This window comes from Pogoniulus pusillus, chromosome 26, assembly GCF_015220805.1.
Source record: "Pogoniulus pusillus isolate bPogPus1 chromosome 26, bPogPus1.pri, whole genome shotgun sequence".
Lineage (NCBI taxonomy): Eukaryota > Metazoa > Chordata > Aves > Piciformes > Lybiidae > Pogoniulus > Pogoniulus pusillus.
This window is the reverse complement of record NC_087289.1, coordinates 5472585-5489933: the sequence shown is the minus strand read 5'-3', so window position 1 is coordinate 5489933 and position 17349 is coordinate 5472585. Positions and strand designations below refer to the sequence as shown.

At 44.0% G+C, this 17349-nt stretch overlaps 1 protein-coding gene across 1 annotated transcript in view; it reads left to right on the top strand.

Moving 5' to 3' along the window:
- The window catches only part of PDE6D (phosphodiesterase 6D), a 42674-nt gene extending 25325 nt beyond the window's left edge, over positions 1-17349 (top strand). The window contains exons 2-5 of the mRNA XM_064165010.1: positions 8724-8812; positions 13319-13444; positions 14303-14408; positions 16728-17349. Coding sequence (XP_064021080.1) covers positions 8724-8812; positions 13319-13444; positions 14303-14408; positions 16728-16809 — 403 coding nt within the window. The 3' untranslated portion in view covers positions 16810-17349. The remainder of the gene's footprint in view (positions 1-8723; positions 8813-13318; positions 13445-14302; positions 14409-16727) is intronic.

Here is a 17349-nt window from a genome sequence, read left to right as displayed (position 1 = left end):
CATATGCTCTGAAAGCATTGTCTAACATGGCCTGTACTGGGCGGTCTTCTCATCAGCTGCAGACAGAAGCTGCTGGGCAGCATCTTGTTGGTTTTGTCTGAAAAAGTTAAAGGCTATTTGCCAATGCCTAAATTTTTTCCTACTGCTCAGCAGAGACAAAAATTGCTGGCATTTGTAAGAGAGATAAGCTTCTACAAGAGTAGGTTCATGGGCGCAGAGGGGTGAATCTTGAAACTATAGTGCCTGTATCTGTCCCTAGTTCAGCTGTTTGCAATCTACTGTACTGGATTTTCTTTTTTACCTTTTCCCACCCTGAGCTTCATCTCAGCAGGTCTGTAGCACTTGCCTTCCAAATCTACATCCATTCACTTCTTGCTCCTTTGATTTGAGGAAGAGAGGGAAAGCCAGTGAAATGGAAGCCTAGCAATAGTTTGCAGTAGCTCCATGTATTCTCCCACCCTGCCTGCCCATGCTGGATACATTTCTTTCCAGAGTTTAGGAGCTCTCCTTCTGCATTGTTTTTGTACAAGTACCTGCTTTTGTTAAGTCTATGACAGGTGTCACCAATTCTGATTTAAATAGTGAAGATCTGGAAAGATTTCACTCTGAATACTTTGAGGCAGTAAATTGACAAGAGTGAAAGCTAAATATAAACTATCTGAAAGCAAACCCTGTGTTTTACTTTGCTACAGGATTGCACTGGGGGGCTGTGGAGTAGAGATGTATGTTAATTGTCTGTTTTGATGGAAATAGTCAACAATCATAGAATGGTTTAGGTTGGAAGGGACCTCGAAGATCATCTAGTTCCAACCCCCAACACCTCCCACTAGAACAGGTTGCTCAAGGCCTCATCCAACCCAGCCTTGAACACCTCTTGGAAGAAGCATCCACAACCTCCCTGGGCAACCTGTTCCAGAGTTTCACCACTCTCACTGTAAAGAACTTCTTCATAACATCTAGTCTGAATCTCCCCCCTTCAAGTTTAAACCCATTGCTTCTTGTCCTGTCATTACAAGACCTTTTAAATAGTCCCTCCCCAGCCTTCCTGTAAGTCCCCTTCAGATACTGGAAGGCCACTACAAAGTCTCCTTGAAGCCCAACTCTCATAGCCTGTCCTTGTAGGAGAGCTGCCCCAGCCCTCAGATCATCTTTGTGGCGCTCCTCTGGACTCGCTCCAACAGTTTGATGTCCTTCTTGTGTCAAGGGCTCCAAAACTGTACACAGTAACTGTACACAATGATTGTATTGTTCAACCTAAGCTGTTTGAAAGCAGCTGTTAAACTGGATTGTCTGCATAAAATATTTATTAGCAAATGTTGATGTGATTTTACTGATTTTACCAAGGTATGCAAAGTGAAAGCAGCTTCTGTACTCGTTTGATTAGCATCTCCTTGCAGCTGCTCTGTTAATTGACCTATGGTGCATTTTTGTTGTAGGCCTTTGTAGGGTGCCTCAACATGAGCACTCCTAAGACAATATATATTAAGAGGTTCCAGCAGAAAGTTCTTTCATGATGAGAACATTGTTGATCTTCACAACAGTTACCCAAGGTGCAGAGTCTTTGTTAAGTTCCTACGAGGAGAGTGTGACATGGAGCAGTAAGTGCAGTAGTTTAAGAACAGGACCAACCTTACTCCATAGCAGAAATGATCTAAGGGGCTAATCAATTTCATCTAATATGGCAATATTAACTTCTACCTTACTAGCATCATTTTCTAGTGCAATCAAGGTAGGGTTGACATGGCTTTCAATAATATGTGTGGCTACCTCTCCAAGAACAGCTTCATCCATGCCTGTCTGATGTTGGGTGAAAAGAGGTGGTCATGTAAGATCTATATGGACAGCATCTGAGAGTAAAGATGTAAGGGAGAGAACAGAAAGGGAAGTCCAGAGTGTATGAGTGTATGATATTCTGTTGCTTGTTTTTTTCTGTGATGCCATAGCTGTTAAATATATCCCTCTGATTACATAATTTACTGTGAAACGACTTTGTTGGTTGCTGAGGACTACTGCTGCATTTTGTCATGTGGTTCATGTTAATCTGTGGATTTCCCCTGGCCTCTGTTGCACAGCAGTTTGTTCTGTGCAGGAGACTTTAAAAGCAGACTCTTTTACAGGGAGTACAAGAGTGTCAGGAGTGCTTTGAAGGGATAATTGGCTTGCTTCCATTTGAGGATTTAATGGAGCACCTTTCCAGTCCCCAGCACCTGCTGTCTTTGGAGAAGCACAGTAACCCATATTTTGTGCATCACTCCAGGAATGCTGGCTTATAAAAATACCTGCTCCTGTAAGAGCTGTGGTAGCACACTTTCTGACTAATCTGGAAGCCAAGACACTGTGCTGCTGTCTAAAAGTAGGGGAAGTTGACAGTGCTATACCCCAAGGCTCGAGTAGTGTTTGAGGAATCACTTCTAGTTTGTCTGTTTGGTTTGGTACTTCTGTCACTAGTCAGAATGCATAGATGCTTGTTCCTTCAGCTATGATTTTGTACTGGTTTTCAGCCTTAGGCTGGGAGGAAAGACTCCTCTTATCACACTGCCAATATGTATTCTTATGGTTTATTAAGCACCAAAGAAAGCACCATTTCTCTTGAGTGCAGACAGAATGAATTGAAGGACCTGATCCAGCAGAATGTCTGTGCGTATGCTTAAATTTAAGCACATGATTAAGAGTTCTGTGGGAAGAGGGATTTGGGAGATGTAATAAAAAGTGAGATTAGAGATTGGAAAGATTAGAGGTCAAACTGTGTGAGTGGAGCATAAGGCTGTTTGGGTGGTCTGTGTAGTAATCTCGTAGTTCGGTAGTTATTTGGTGTCATTTATTTTGGTCCTCAGACTGAATTGAAACAATCGAGATGCAAATATTCTTCTGCAAAAGTGTGTCTGATAAAAAGTATAATCTGCAAAGGTTGATCTTTATTTCCTGATAATGTTCTTTAAAGTTACAGGCTCATCCATGTCATGAGTGCCTGGTTGTGTCTGCTTTTCACAACAGAGGATGTCCAATCAGGAGTGAAAGCTGAGTAATCCAGATCAGAAGCTTTTCTGGGTCTGCAGCAGAGGTGTAAGTCTGAATCGTTCAGGGCTTTCAGCTCCACCCTCTCAACCTTCTCTCTCATTTATCCCATAGAACAATTCTTAGTAACAATTCTTATTAACACAACTGTTGAGATCCTGTTTGCACTTGGCTTTTAGTGAAGTGTGCTTAATGCTGCATTTCATGTGCAGAAAAGAAAGAAAGACAAAAACCCAAAAAGGCTGGCTAATATGGTGAAGGGACCTTCCCTTCCAGGACAGGCTGTGAACGTTAGGTTTGCCTTTATCATGAAAAATAAAGAGTGCAGCAGTGCCTAAGATTTTAGAATGGTGTAGCCAGCAAGGAATAAAATGAAAAATGGAGCATTTTAGTGGAAGAGATTACACCTACTGTTTGCTGCAGACTTGGAGGTACTCAAGAAGTGCTAAACATTACAACAAATAACAGGCAGGGAGAGGGGGGCAGAACTTCTTTAGCTTCATACTACTTTAATGATTAATTATCTTCCCACTCATTCTGTTCCTTCAGGGTTATTCTTAATTAGGAGTTTGGTGATACATGAGAATCTTTTGCAATGCTAAAGCATTTAAAGATAAGTATGTATATTGTGCTTTGTTTAAACAAAGTGATCTCTCTGACAGCTACAAACAAACAAAGAATTTCTGTTCTCAGAGCAGATATATTCAAAACAGCAAAACCTGAATTTGGCAAGGCACAAACCATTTCCCTTCATCAGACTAAGCAAAGTAGGTCTGTGAGGAAGCTAATTCATGTCATGTATATAAAGCAAGTCAAATTCCAGCTACTATAAAGCTTTTATGTAAGACTTTGCTGACCCAATAGGTGGTGGAATATAAATAGATCAACAGTACACCCTTCCTTCTGCTGTTCTACCTAATCCTTCCTCGCCTTCAGGATTGAAGAGCATTTGATCTATTGAATCTCAAATCAGACATTGTTTCCTAGAGAAACAATGAGAATGAAATTGTAATGGTGTAAGAGTGTTTGTGTGATTTTAGAATGAGAAGCTGAATCAGGAATACATCATTGTTTTCCCTTTTTTCCCCCATATATATTAACTTCACAAAGCTGTAGTTGCCTGTCTCTCTACTGCTTCTCCTTAGCTACCCCTGCCAGGTGGCTTGACATGAGCCTTTTCAAAAAGAGTAATTGTGTTAAACCTACATTAATTTACTTTCTCCTTTTCAGTAATACTTAAAATGCCCTCTTCATCCTGCCTGCAGGCCTCCACTGCAGCTCAGAAGATAGAGCACTTTTTATTTTTAGTAACAATGTCTCTCATGCTGGGATGGAAGAATCTTAAACCAATTAAACACATTAGAAGATAACAGTGTGTGTGGGTTTGGTTCAAGATCTCCATTTTCTTCGCTCTGGGGTATGTCCTAGTATCAAACCTTTCTATCCAAGATGACAGAAATCATATGATAAGCTGCTAACTAGGTAAGCAGTGCAGCTGCTGTTTTTGTCAGGTATTCCCTTGCCAAAAAATCACTTGTGATGGCTTTTGCCTTTTTATTTTTTAATTCCATTACAGCTCAGTTTGATAAATGATTCCTTTTTTTTTCTAAGGAAGTTTTTTTCTTCAGATGCCTGTTTCTTTTTATACATTGATTAAAAAATATAATCTCTTGAATGTGTTTCTTTTTTCCAATAGAAGAGGATTGTGTGTGTGCACTTCTAAGATGGGAACATTTGTCTTTCCCTTATAATAATGAATAATTACTGGGAAAAACTTGTGAACTGGCTGGAGTATTCTGATCTCTTAAGATGTGTCTGGCTCCACATATTTTAACTCTGTGTATACCCTCTGAATAGCAGGTTGATTTAATTGTTGAGGGTTTTTTTATTTGCAGAAATTGGAAAAGCATGTCCTGAACTTGCACATGTGTCTGTCTAGGCCAAAAAGCCTTTGGCTACACAGACACTAAACTTTTATTTCATTGGATACAGAATTTGCATGGATTGACAGTGTCCAGATTGCTTAAATATGAGAGATTTTCTAAGAACCATGGCTTGCTGTCATCAGCAGGGATGTCCTGAGCTTTTAACTTATTCTTCATCTTTAATTTGATCAGGCATGGGGCAGGCTGTCCTGCCTGGTTTTATTCTTACAGTGGAACATTAATACAACTGAAAGTCTGATAGCACTTTATAGAAGCCTTAATACCTCAAATATTAACACATCTAGCACTGTTCAGCATGGCAGCATAACTTGTATCATCTTGGACTGAATTGAAAGATAAATCCTTGAAAGGAGAAGTGCAAGGGCTGAGTGGTCTGCGATAGTGTTTTCTCTCACCAGTAGTAGTAAGTCACTATCACTCTGTAACTGTGTATTTCAAGTAAGGGTAGTAATTAACCTGTGAGGCTACAAGGGCGACAAAGCTTGTGGGGGGCCTGGAACACAAACCCTATGAGGAGAGGCTGAGGGAGCTGGGGGTGTTTAGCCTGGAGAAGAGGAGGCTCAGGGGGAACCTCATTGCTGTCTACAACTACCTGAAGGGAGGCTGTAGCCAGGTGGGGGTTGGTCTCTTCTCCCAGGCAAGCAGCAATAGAACAAGGGGACACAGTCTCAAGTTGTGCCAGGGGAGGTATAGGATGGATGTTAGGGGGAAGTTCTTCACAGAGAGAGTGATTGGCACTGGAATGGGCTGCCCAGGGAGGTGGTGGAGTCACCATCCCTGGAGGTGTTCAAGAAAAGCCTGGATGAGGCACTTAGTGCCATGGTTTAGTTGACTGGCCAGGGCTGGGTGCTAGGTTGGACTGGATGATCTTGGAGGTCTCTTCCAACCTGGTTGATTCTGAGATTCTATATGGACACTTCTTATATAATGCTTTTGAAAATGGTGAATGTAGTTGTGGAGTTCTCCAAAAATGGATAAGGGAAGAGGGATGGGAATAGAAGACATGGCAAGTTAAAAAGAAGACAGTCTGTTAGTTGCAGTACTGTCACAGCACTAGGGAGGCTGTATCAGTTCCTGTGTAGTGCTGGGTTTGCTGTTCTGGTTAGAAGTGTTTCATCTCCAGTTCAGAGGAACTCGTCTAGCGTGTGGCCAGACCTGTGAGCTCATAACTCTTAACTGCTATTGTTAGTGAACAAACTGCAAGTAAATACTTTTGAAAATGGTCATTTTTTTAAAAGGTAATAGAGGTTTTTGATTATCAAGTGCTCCATTTACTGAATTACTGTACAACTAACAGTTGAAAGTGTTTGCATCGCAGGGTGTTGTGAAGATAAATGAATTGATCAGGGAGATGTTCAGACTGTCTCATTTGTTATTTCTCCCTTGCACATGGTGTTTGATAAATTGCACACTTGCTTTCTATGCAGATTGCTTCACCCTGGCTAGTTTGTATGTCTGTCTCTGGGAAGATTATCAAAAAAGCTTGGGGTTTTGGGGACATTTTAAATTGCAGTTAAACTCCATCCTGTGGGTTTTGTTGGCTGAGGATTTTGGATTTTTTCACCAAGTGAAGTGCCCAGCCTTGCCACAGGTTCTTCTTGCCATGCTGCTGCTCATTCTTCTCTCTCTGATTTGCCTATCTATAGCCCCCATCTCCCTTGGTTTACTAGCTGGGGAGCTTTCTGCCAAAACACAGAGGTGGCATATGGAATGTTCGGATCTGAGGATGATGCTTTCTGTGTTCTTCTCCTTTCACTTTTGCCTTAGTCCCAGAATAAGTGGTAGGTATTATGTGGTTTAGAACAAGACTAGAAGGACACGAGCAGGCAGCCCTGCACTCCCTCTTGCTGTGCTCCAAGTCAGTTTTGGAAGAGGTAAGGCCGTGCCGTGTAAGCAGACCCTGTGCACACATTCCCACCTTTCTCCTCCCTCTTGCCCTTTCAGTGGAACAGGGAAAGTCTGGCTAGCCTTCAGAAAGGGAAAAGCTCCTCACATCTGTGCTGAAGCTGCCATCTTCCTTTCCCTCCTCCACACACACAATTTTAAAACAAATGTTACACTGTAATGCAAAATTTGCTAAAGCATCTGTTTCTTCCCTGGAGCTCTGGAAAAATGTGATCAATGTGACAAGTTTGTGTGAGTCTGCCTGGAAACTGTGTATGTTAGAGGATGAGTTCAATATGCATATTTCTGACAGCTCCTATTTATACCCACATCAAGGTCCATATTGTCCCTCTTCTGTTTCTCTACCACCCCAGCCAGTTGATCTCTGCTACTTTCAGATAGTTTCTTGTTTAGGAAGAGCTGAGAATGAGGGGTGCAGTGCTGTAAACCAGCAAAAGGAAAGGCCTGGAACAGCACTGGTCTGCCTGGCCTTGTCTCACAGACCATGCTCAAACTGCATAGAATCATAGAATCAACCAGGTTGGTAGAGACCTCCAAGATCATCCAGTAAAACCTAGCACCCAGCCCTAGCCAGTCAACCAGACCATGGCACTAAGTGCCTCAGCCAGGCTTTTCTTGAACACCTCCAGGGATGGCGACTCCACCACCTCCCTGGGCAGCCCATTCCAATGCCAGTCACTCTCTCTGTGAAGAACTTCCTCCTAACATCCAGCCTAGACCTCCCCTGGCACCACTTGAGACTGTGTCCCCTTGTATTGCTGGTTGCCTGGGAGAAGAGACCAACCCCCACCTGGCTACAGCCTCCCTTCAGGTAGTTGTAGACAGCAATGAGGTCCCCCCTGATGCTCCTCTTCTCCAGGCTGCACACCCCCAGCTCCTTCAGCCTCTCCTCATAGGGTTTGTGCTCCAGGCCCCTCACCAGCTTTGTTGCCCTTCTCTGAACACCTTCCAGCACCTCAACATCTCTCTTGAATTGAGAGGCCCAGAACTCAAGGTGTGGCCTGACCAGTGCTGAGTACAGCATTTGTGCTGGTGACCCCTCAGAGCCACTGCAATGAGCTGTGTAGCAGGAGGCTGCTGCAAGGCCTTGGGCTTGCTGATGACTCCATCCCTATGCAAAAAGCTGATGTGCAAGCTTCTTGTTCTGATCTGCCATGTCTGAGTTGTTATGGGAGACATTTTTCAAAGGCATGCTTAAACTTATTATTAATTGCCCCTTTGAAACTATGAGCATTTCATGCTCAGCTATAACAGTGACTGAGTGATCCGGGCTTTCTGAAAGCCAGCACAGCCCCACTTCCTGAGAGTGAAAAGACAGGATCTCTCTTTGCTTAGCACTCAGCAGCTGAAGAATTCCCAGGAGTGGCACTTAACAGGTCAACAGCAATAGAACAAGCCTTGATATCAATGTTTCATCAACTAGGAAAGAAAGCTTGATCCAGTGTTACTCTTTTTCTGATGTTATCTAGCAAACACTTTTTTTCTAGCATTCCTTAAATGCTGGAGGACAGAAATTGTTTATGTGGAATGACTTGTAATTGATAGCAGTGTTCTTGCTTCTCTGCAGCACACTGACATTGCCTTTAGCCTTTAAAAGTGATGAAAAATGATAAATAAGGTTAACAAGCTTTAAACCGAAAACTAAATCTATGACTGTACAACTCTTGCTGCATCTATTCTGGTCAGAGGTTGGTCTGTTGATTTATTTTCTGTGGAAAAGCATCTCTTTTCCTTGGCCTCCAGAGAATCAGAAGATGTGACTGGAACTCAGCTGGTGCAGCCTATTTCAAGGCTTAGTGAAGAGTATAGCATTTAGGGATGTAAAGAGCTTGTTTTCCTTAATTGCTTCCCAATCAGAAATTGGATGAATCTTCGAGATGCAGAAACAGGGAAAATCCTCTGGCAAGGAACAGAAGACCTGTCTGTACCTGGAGTGGAGCATGAAGGTACTGTGTAGCCTTACTGTGTATTTTGGGGCTGAGTGGTGCTGCATGTCTCAGTTGCTGGTGTTGTGAACATACCCCTGCTTTGAGCGGCAGATGTCCTGACTGTGACTTCACACCTTCAGAAGCTTCCACCTCGGGACACATGGGAAAGGGTAAGAGTGGGTCAGTGGCTTGCAAATAGGACAAGTTAAACAATGGAAAGCAGGGAGCTCAGCTGGGTAAGGAATGAGTGGCTGAGCTGTGCTAGGTTGAGCGTAGGTTACAAGCTAAGATCAAACAGAGACCCAGTGGAAAAGCAGCATATACAGTTACCACCTTGCCTGGCCACAACTGTCTTAATATTCTTCTGCACTGGATTTGACCACTCTTTTAAAGTGGTAAATGTGGCACATTTGCCCTGTTCTCCTGTCCTTCTACTGTTGCTGGGATGGCCTGTAGCCCTTCCACTTCTGCCCTATCAGAGTAGCAGAGGCTATCACTATCCCCATTTGTGACTGTGATACGTAGCATCTCCTGCCAAGAGCTCTGCTTTGGCTCTGTGGAGAGTCTGAGCTCACTAAATTACTATTTTAATTGTTTTTTTGTATTGTGTGAGCTGATCTCCAGTAAGTGGAGTGAACTTGATCATTTAATTCTGCTGGTGAGATGGATGTGGTTTTGGTTAAATGGAAACACTGAGTTCTGCCTGGCACTAGTAGGACTTCTCCCACAAGCTGGAAAATCCATTGTGTCTGAAGGAGGCAACCAGTGTATAAAGGTTGTCCTCTGCTCAGAGATCTGTAGCAAACCAGTGTGAGGCCAGTAGTCTTCCAGCAACACACCTGGTTTCAAATCCAGCTTAAGATGCAAGATAAACAAGTTGCATTCTTCTCACTTGGTCCCCAGTCAACATCCATCTGCTTTATGGCAAGCTTTCATTACTAGGACTGGTAGGTTGTCTCAGCTTAAAAGGGGCCTAATGCCAGGCAGAGAGGATGCAGGTCAGAGCCAGGGGAAAGCAGAACTGTCAGTAATTACTTAAAGTATTTCCCACACTTTGTGCTCTTGATACTTGCTAACCTGTATGCCCATTCTCATACCAGCAGTTCTGCTGATAGGCCTTAACAGATATTTACTCTTGCCAACTGTACAAGAAACAAAGGGAAACATTCCAGCACCTTCATCTACAGTTGTAGGAAAGCAACTGAAACACAATTTTCAGAAGCAATGTAGCAATTCAGGAGTTCAATAAATGTCTTTAGCTTAGTGATGCTTTGCCTTCTTGAAATAACTTTATTAGGTGAGTTAGGAGAAATGAGGAATCAGGCCTTAGAGATCAGAAGAAAATCAGCCCAGAAGTACTCCCAGACTTCTCTTTTGTGCTGCAGAGGCCTCTCCTTGGACCCGTGGCTGGTCTTTGAACTTCCTTCACAGAGTCTCACCAAACTGGTGTACTGCCATGGTTCAGAGCAAGCTGCAGCAAGGTGTGCTTTGGGGCAGTGGGGACAGCTGCAGATGGGTCTCAGGAGAGTCTGATGCATTGCCCCATTTCCCTCCTGCCATCTTTCTCACTTTGGCAAATCATGCCACCTCACTGTGCCTCACATTTCCCTCACATATAAAACAAGAGCCCTCACCTCCATCAAAGGAACTTGGGAATTAATTAAAACATACTCTGGCATGAGATTAATGCCCATTGTACAAGGAATTGTTAAGACCTTATCGTCTGTGCGCTTCAGTCATCCATCTAGAAGATGGATCACTGCAAACTGGAACAGGTGCAGAGAAAGAGCTATTAGGAGAAGGCCCTGAAAGGATTACGGATGGGAGGATAGTCTTTCTTAGGGGAAGAGAGAAAAAAGCCATTCTTTGTTTGGCTTTGAAAGGAAAGGAGGCTGAGCTCTGTGGATTATTCTCAATAAATAGGCCAAGAAAGGGGAGAGGTGCCCAACAAAGGGGGATAATCTGACTATGAATTAAAAGAAGGTGTGGGGAAATATGGTTCGAGTATATGCCTGAAACAGAAACAGTGAGGGCAAATGGTCAAAATAATTGTTTGGAAACAAAGGCCACATTTGCCTCACAGTCACTGTAGAGCACTGGTGTGTGTGTGTGCATGTGCATGTTCTGTGGCCCTTTGGGTCATATCACAGTTTAGACACAGCAAACAGATCAGATACAGAGGAGAGTGAATAAAATGCAGTTCCTTTAAACAGGGCTTATGTTTGCTTTTTAGACAGGACTTTGATTTGATTTAAATACAGCTTTCTTTAAAAAAATAAACTCCTAAGTTTCAAACCATGATACTGTGTTCCTGCCTGAACTTAGCACTTATATTAAATAAAAGGCTGTTAATGCAGTGTTGAATTGCTGCCAGAATCTTGACATTAGACTGCTGAAGGTAGTGAAAATCACTGCCTGAGCACCTGAAACTGGAATTAACCATCTAAATTGGATTTTGACAGCGGGAACTTTTTCATGTGCCCAGTCAGCTCAGTTCAGTGACAGTGCATTCGAAACTGGGAGGCAATCTGGGAGATGCAAATCTGTAACGTTTGGTTTCTTCCCATGTATGAGCAAACCTTGGAGTAAGCTGCTGAGGTCAAGCACTTGTCGAATCCTAGTGTTGCTCCCAGTTACCACAGCCAGCTTTCATTCAGGAAATGCAAACAATCCTTTCATTATCTAAGGAAAGATGTGGCTTAAAAGATCAACTAAGTTTGGGTGAGATAGCTTGCTTTCTTACATGTCCCCAAAGTTTTAGATGATGCTTTGAATAAACTATATGAGAACATAGAATCATAGAATCAACCAGGTTGGAAGAGACCTCCAAGATCATCCAGTCCAACCTAGCACCCAGCCCTAGCCAATCAACTAGACCATGGCACCGAGTGCCTTATCCAGTCTTTTCTTGAACACCTCCAGGGACGGTGCCTCCACCACCTCCTCGGGCAGCTTAAATGCAGTTGCACCCCCAAATCACTTGCTTAATAGCAAATAAGAGCTGTGCCACTCATCACTTTCTAATCAGAATTAATTATCTGAGAATTATATGTTACCTGTGTAAGTGCTTAAGTAAATGTGCAGCAGTAGCATATCCTCAAGTCAACAAAAAGCAGTAGCAAACTTAGGATGAGATCTGTGCTTGCCCACATTTCTGCATGTTTTAAAGTGGATCTAATTTCATTCTCTTCTTTTTAATAGGGGGGGAAAAATGCTTAAAGGTCAAATGAACTTAAAGTACTTTCAATTAAAGTTTCCTGTTTGATGGCATAAATATCAGTTAAAATCTCTTAGATCAGAACTTTAAAGACTACACAGTCCTACTTTTATTAAAGGTTGGTTTCATACCAAGGTTTGCTGTCTCTGGAGGTGTTCAAGAAAAGACTGGATGAGGCACTTAGTGCCATGGTCTAGTTGATTGGATAGGGCTGAGTGCTAGGTTGGACTGGATGAGCTTGGAGGTCTCTTCCAACCTGGTTGATTCTATGATTCTGCTCTCTGAAGCTAATTTACATTAGATGGATTTGCCTGAGGTTTGGTAGAACCTTTCTTTTATCAAACAGCAGCCTGCTGTCACCTCATGGGTGTTTTGATAGCCTCCTACGTAGTTAGGAAGTCTCTGGCTCCTAAAGCCCATGCCAGCTGTATTCCCTTCCCTCTTTGTTTCTAAAAAATGTGTGTGAAACATTTTCTGCCACGCAGGCAGGATCATGTACAGTCACACCACTGGAGTATGACAGGCTTGAGAGAGTCTCAGTACATTGACTCCCCCCTGTATTCTCCTGATGAAGACCTTTCAGCACATTAATCAGTGCTCACAAACTGTCCCTTCTTTTACTCCTCCACCTCTAACAAAGTCCTCATGAAATGTCTCCCAGGTACAGTTTGCCACTTGCTCACTTGGAGGGCCTAGAAACCCCAGGCTGCCCAAATGCTCTCTCTTTTTAACTCACCGGTTTGGCTCTGATTTTACTGCCTCAGTGTTTGGGGAACAGATGTTTTGTGCACCTTTACAGGACCACTTCAGAGCCGTGTGAGATGTCTGGAAGAGTGCTGTTGGGCTGACAAACAGCCGTTTGTGGTTTGTTGGGGATGGGCAGCCTGAAAGGAGAGAAGGAGAAGTGAGAAGGGCTGACACGCTCGGTGTACCCAGCAGTCTGTTGGCTGCTTGTGGTCTTCAGCACACTTCCTGCAGTGAAAATTCAAGTTGCATCTCCTATTTTTGCCTGAAGACTTATGAGGGTTTTGTAATGAACTGTTGAGAACCAGGAGTCTGAGAGATCAGTGTTGTATCCCTGGTTCTGTCACAAGTTTGGTTCCTGCCTCTGGGCAAGGTGCTTAACCTATTTGCATCTTGTGTTTGGCTCCTGCAGATGTGAAAACAAAGTCCTTTGTGTTTGCGTTTCCCCTGCTGCTGTTGCTGTCCTACCACTAACCATTATTTCAAAGTGTGTTCCAGTAGCACCTGCAGCAGCTGCGTTTGTTTCACTGTGTCCAAATAATGCTTCTTTGTCTGTTTCACAGCTCGAGTTCCTAAAAAAATCCTCAAGTGCAAAGCAGTGTCCCGGGAGTTAAACTTTTCCTCAGCAGAACAAATGGAAAAATTCCGACTGGAACAGAAAGTTTATTTCAAAGGGCAGTGTCTAGAAGGTAACCCAACTGCTTGCCCTGCAGCCCTGCTGCAGCGCAGGGGGTGACCACCACCCCCTCCCCACGGCATGGCAGGGATTAGAGACACTCAGCTGGGCTGAATGGGGGGATTTTAATTTTTCAGAGTACCGCTGAAGCACTCATCTTGTCAGGACTAATGGGCCACAGCATTAGGGATAGCATTTCATAAGTGTATTAACACTTTGTTATGTAAGCAAAAAGTCTGGGTAATCGTGCTGCAGGGCATCAATCCACCCCGGGCTGCCTGAGGCCAGGAAACAGGTTATGTGAGAGTCACCCATTATGGACACTCCTGCGTCTTCCTCACAGGCTGGCCACCACCAGACTGGAGGCTGGACTTAAGCAAAGCAAAGCAGAGGCCCCTTACAGCGGTGCCACCAAGCATTTTGTCTGTGTGACTCCGCATTTGATCTCTCTCATTACGATATTACCCTTAATCTGAGCTGAAGGAGGGGGAGTTGACTTTCTTGTCCTTTGGGCAACCAGTTGTACTCTTGTCTCAACGGGATCTGGGGAATGCCTGCAAGAGGGGGAGCATGGTTTCCCTGTTCCAAAGGAGGTGTGATGACATTTCCACTGAATGCTAAGGAAGTGGTGTGGCTTTATCATTACCATCAGCTGTTTTAGAAAGGGAGGATCTGCTTTGGGAGAAGGGCAGGATCCAGTGCAGTTTAAGCTGCACAAAGAAGTTTAAGTGGCTTTAAATGTAAATGTGAAATGTTGGCAGCACCGTGGGACAGTTCAGGGAGTTCCCCAGTCTGTCAGGTGAAAAGCAAAAGGACTGTTTGTGGATTTTGTCTTCTTTCAGCTGCCTTTGGATCTTCTTTTCCTTTGCAGAATGGTTCTTTGAATTCGGTTTTGTGATTCCTAACTCCACAAACACTTGGCAGTCCTTGATAGAGGCAGCACCTGAATCACAGATGATGCCAGCTAACGTTTTAACGTGAGTGCCTTGGGTTTACAGAATCTGAGAGCCGGCAGAGAAACAGCTGCGTGTGGTATTTCCTCGGGGGCCACAGTGAGAACGAAGAGAGGGAGCTGCTACCAACTCTGATCACCCTCACCACTGTTAGCTGTTGAGAGATAAAAGGGGCTAACCCAACCTCATTACCTTCTTTCCCATAGGTCCAATTTGCATTAATATAACACCAAAAGTTTTGAGAGAGTGGAACTGATCCTTCATTAGAGTTGCTTAGGTTTTTTTTGAAAGGTGAACTGTGAAGAGAATTTTAAATGCTTTACAGCTAAATACCCTTTAAATCAGGGGAGAGGGGGGAAAGACATGTTTGGGTCATTTTCAGATCCAGCTGTTGATCGCTGGCTCTTGTCCAAGGTGGCTGCCTTTTCATGCAGTGTATTATGCATAGGAGCTGCTCTAGTGTTTGTTTCACCATTTTGCCAAGCTTCATGTATCTTACACTGGAATATGAACTGTGCATTTAGACACACGGAGTTGTATCTGGGGATAGAATACTCTTAACAGGTAGGAAACAGTCACTTTACAGTCACCTGTACTTTCCTCAGAAACATCTTGTCCTGGCTGCTGTTTGCTCGTTGTCTTCTGATTAGATCAGCAGTCCCTAGGACTGGTGTGTCAGAATGCTGCATGATGAGCATTGCTCTGAGTTTGGACAGCAAGGCACAAGCTTTGGTAGGATGATGGAAAAGGCTCCTGGGAAACCATACTTGCTGACAAAAAGCCACCTTCCCTGCAGTGCTAGATGGGTGCTGGCAAGCACAAGAGGAGCTTCTTGCCAGCAGAGACAGAAGGGGGTGGAAATCTTGCGCCAGCAAGAGGCAGCAAGGAGCAGCTAGTCTCACTGCAAGGTCACTGTGTCCTCTGGAAGACCTCTTTCTCCAGCATTTTCCCTCTCATTCCCTGCCTGGAGGAAAGCCAATTGCATAGAGCAGGCACTGGGATGGGAACTACCATCACTGATGCCTATGCACAGAGAGTGGACTCAGAACATCAGTGTTCCAGCGGTGCTCCCTGGCACAGTCTGCTCAGAACCTTGTAGGTGCTACATGTGTTGGCAGCTCCCAGGCCTGGTGGCTTTTCAGGCAGTAAAGGAGGAGCTAGATTGGGGAATCAGAATAAAGAAACAGACAACAGGCAAACTGGTTTTGACCATCTCAGGAAATCAAGATATTTTCTGGACTGGGAGTTGTGAGAGTCCAGTTCTCAAATGACCTTCAGGATTTTCCAGTGTCTCATTCTTTCCCTGGAGTCTGTCCACTTGTCGTGGGCAGCCCAAATCTCTCTCTTATTCATGAATATGTTCTGAAGTTATTCTTGAGGCTTTTCAGTAGAATCCCTAGCCTAAAAGAACCAGCTTTTTTTTCAGGTACCAAGACTTGGAGAGCCCCTCACTTTCTGATATTCTCAAAGACTTCATGTCTCAATGCTTCCAGAGCAGGAGAGAATGGAGATGTGATACTTAGTGCTCATGAAGGCTCTCTGTGTGAAGGATTCCCAGGATGACTGAATATCAGAGTGAGAACAATCCCAGATGCTTGAATTCAGGCACTGCCCACATCAGGGCAAAATCCTTATGCTTTGCAGATACCAAGAGCTGCCATGGAGCTGGAACTTTTTTGGTTTTCAGGAACTAGGTTATTTAGCCATGGCCAGACCACACTGCCCACACCAGTCCTAAAGTTGTTAATTTTTGTCTACCAAAATCTCCCAAGCCAGCAAGTTCAATCGTCAGAGCTTTTGTCACACCCAAATCTATATATAATATATAATATTTCCATTATAGTTTGTGTAAAGTATGCTTGTGCTTTTTTTCATTTAAGCATAGGAGGGAAATGCCATCTTCAGTTGGCTGAAGTAGCTTGCTCAGCACTAGAGGACAGAGATAGGGAATAAAACCTGAATTCCCAAAGGTTTTCACCATTTGCTGCAAGAGAGAGGGGCCTGAAGGTGCTGGGGCTGCTCGTTTATTTTTATCCCCAGAAGCAAGCAGAAGTTTGCAGTTTGTGAGCATTCCCTGCAGTGCGTGATGCTGTGCCCAGAAGAGGAACAGCAGGGGAGGGTTGGAGGGAGCTGCTCCACGTAGGAATGCAGCGGGGGGATCCTTCAGCCACAGTGGCCCTGGATCAGGACACAGTGCTTACCGCATGTGGCTCCAAGCCAAAGTGTGTGTGGCAGGGAGTGAGATGTCAGCTCGGGTTCATGGGAGCATTGAGAGGAGCAGTCATTTTCTACTGTGCAGGCACTCTTCTAATACCTTTTCTTTCTCCTCTTTTCCTTCCACAGTGGTAATGTTATTATAGAAACTAAATTCTATGACGACGACCTTCTTGTAAGCACTTCCAGAGTGAGACTTTTCTACGTTTGAGATGGGGCTTTTTGGAGCTGTTTTAGTTTTCCTCCATACAGTTCTTGGTGCAGAACCCCCCTGACTATCCAGTGGAAGACACTCCTGTAGGCGGTGACCCTGGGGACCAGCTCAACGTGGGTTGTGACCTTTGCCCATCAGTTATTTTGCTTTCTCCTCTGACAAGACCAGACCAAACCCTCAGAGACAGGACCATGAGCTCAGCAATGCACTGGAGAATAGAGGCTGTCTCTGAGCATGGGCAAACGATGGTCATGCAGAACCAATACTGTAAATTGTTAGTTGCATCCTTTGTACTTCTCTGGATCCTGGTATAGCCTCCCGTTTCCACTCACACCAAACTCTCTGTGAGTTTCATCTGGGGAGGGAATTAAGTTACCCTTTTAATTTTCCCCCACGTGGTAGGTTTTTCTCCTTTGGCTGGGTTTCTGTGTAACTGGTTGACACTTCCTCTTTCCCTGAACCTGTAAAATAGACTGTGAGATCACCTAATGTAATTAAACTGATTTCTCAATTAAAACATTCCTACCGTCCAAAGAA